Raw genomic sequence first — 1,849 nt, 5'->3', positions numbered from 1 at the left:
AATATGAGAAGTGTATTAGTAAATATAATCAGAAATCACATGTGAAAAATTAAAGTGATAATAAAATGTAAAGGAACCATGTGCATGCTTAACATAATAAACAAAAAAATTGATAGACCAATCGAATGGCATAATGAAAAAGTTGAAAAAAATAAGAGAACCAATCGATTGATGTTATGGATCCAATCGATCGGTTGATGAATAAAATTTATAAAAATTAAAAAAAATAAGGAACAAATCGATTGAAAGAAGGATGTAATCGATTGAATGAACTTACTGTAAAACAAAATTTGAGAAATTAAAAGGGACCAATCGATTGACACCTGACCATCAATCGATTGACACCAAACAAATTTAAAAAAAAAATACACCTAAAATAACACATAAATAAACATACTTATTAAAATAATTTTTTTTTTAATAACTTTAAACAATTTATTACTAAATATTATGAGAAAGAGTGCACCTTTAAAATTTGATGTGATTTTGATGAGTCATATATCACACTCATGTAGAATCCCATGTTCGCGTCGAATTTTGTAAAATGGTTCTCGTGCCAAAGGTTTTGTGAATATGTCAGCAAGTTGATTATGAGTATCCATAAATGTGACTTCGACGTCTCCTTGAAGCATGTGATCACGAAGAAAATGATGTCGAATGTCAATATGTTTGGTTCTTGAGTGCATGACCGGATTCATTGTAACGTTTATCGCACTTGTGTTGTCACAAAGAAGAGGAATGCATCCAAGATCGAGTTCGTAGTCACGAAGTTGTTGCTTAAGCCAAAGTATTTGAGCACAACAGCTACCTGCTGCTATGTATTTCGCCTCGATAGTGCTAAGAGCAACACACGCTTGTTTCTTGCAAGCCCAAGATACTAATGCATTTCCAAGGATGTGACATGTACCACTAGTACTTTTTCGATCAGTTTTACTTCCTGCATAATCCGCGTCAAAATAACCAACTAATTTGCAAATACTACCTTTAGGATACCATAAGCCGACATTTGTTGTTCCCTTGAGATATTTCATGATCCTCTTAACAACAGTGATATGAGATTCTTTTGGATTGGCTTGAAAACCAGCACAAAGACACACACTGAACATAAAATCAGGAGGACTTGCCGTCAAATAAATTAAGGAACCAATCATACCTCGATACTTTGTTATGTTAATCGAAACACCTGAGTCATCTTGATCAACATAAAATCCGGATCCCATTGGAGTAGACATTGCCTTGCAACTATCCATGTCGAATCTTTTTAATAACTCTTTGCAGTACTTTGATTGGTTGATGAAGATGCCATCCTTCAGTTTCTTAATATGAAGTCCAAGAAAATAATTCATCTTACCCATCATGGACATCTCAAATTCTCCTTGCATCATTGATGAAAATTCTTCACACATTTCTTTGTTTGTTGAGCCGAATATGATGTCGTCAACATATACTTGAACCAATAAAGTGTTACCTTTTATTTTCTTAATAAACAAGGTTTTGTCAATATTACCTTTTTCAAATCCCTTTTCACAAAGAAAATTGCTGAGACGATCATACCATGCTCTAGGTGCTTTATATAGGCCATAAAGAGATTTCCTCAACTTGAAAACATGTGAAGGATTTTTGAATTCTTCAAAGTCGGGGGGTTGTTTGACATAGACTTCTTCGATTATGTAGCCATTCAAGAATGCGCTCTTGACATCCATTTGAAATAATTGAAAATTTAGTGAACATGCATAAGCAAGTAATAAACAGATAGCTTCTAACCTTGCAACTGGAGCGAATGTTTCTTCAAAATCAATGCCTTCCTCTTGATTGTATCCTTGAGCCACCAACCTTGCTTTGTTTCGAA

General features: G+C 33.9%; 1 protein-coding gene across 1 annotated transcript; it reads right to left on the bottom strand.

Moving 5' to 3' along the window:
* Positions 1-354: 354 nt before the first annotated feature.
* Positions 355-1,250, bottom strand: LOC127096390 (secreted RxLR effector protein 161-like). The gene is made up of 2 exons (XM_051034966.1): positions 809-1,250; positions 355-371 (listed from the first exon to the last, which is right to left on the bottom strand). Exons 1-2 carry the CDS (start codon positions 1,248-1,250, stop codon positions 355-357), a joined length of 459 nt encoding a protein of 152 aa, XP_050890923.1.
* Between the last annotated feature and the right edge of the window lie 599 nt (positions 1,251-1,849).

Source organism: Lathyrus oleraceus, chromosome 6 (genome assembly GCF_024323335.1).
Source record: "Lathyrus oleraceus cultivar Zhongwan6 chromosome 6, CAAS_Psat_ZW6_1.0, whole genome shotgun sequence".
NCBI lineage: Eukaryota > Viridiplantae > Streptophyta > Magnoliopsida > Fabales > Fabaceae > Lathyrus > Lathyrus oleraceus.
Note: the sequence above shows the minus strand (reverse complement) of the source record. Positions and strands in the feature narration are given on the sequence as shown.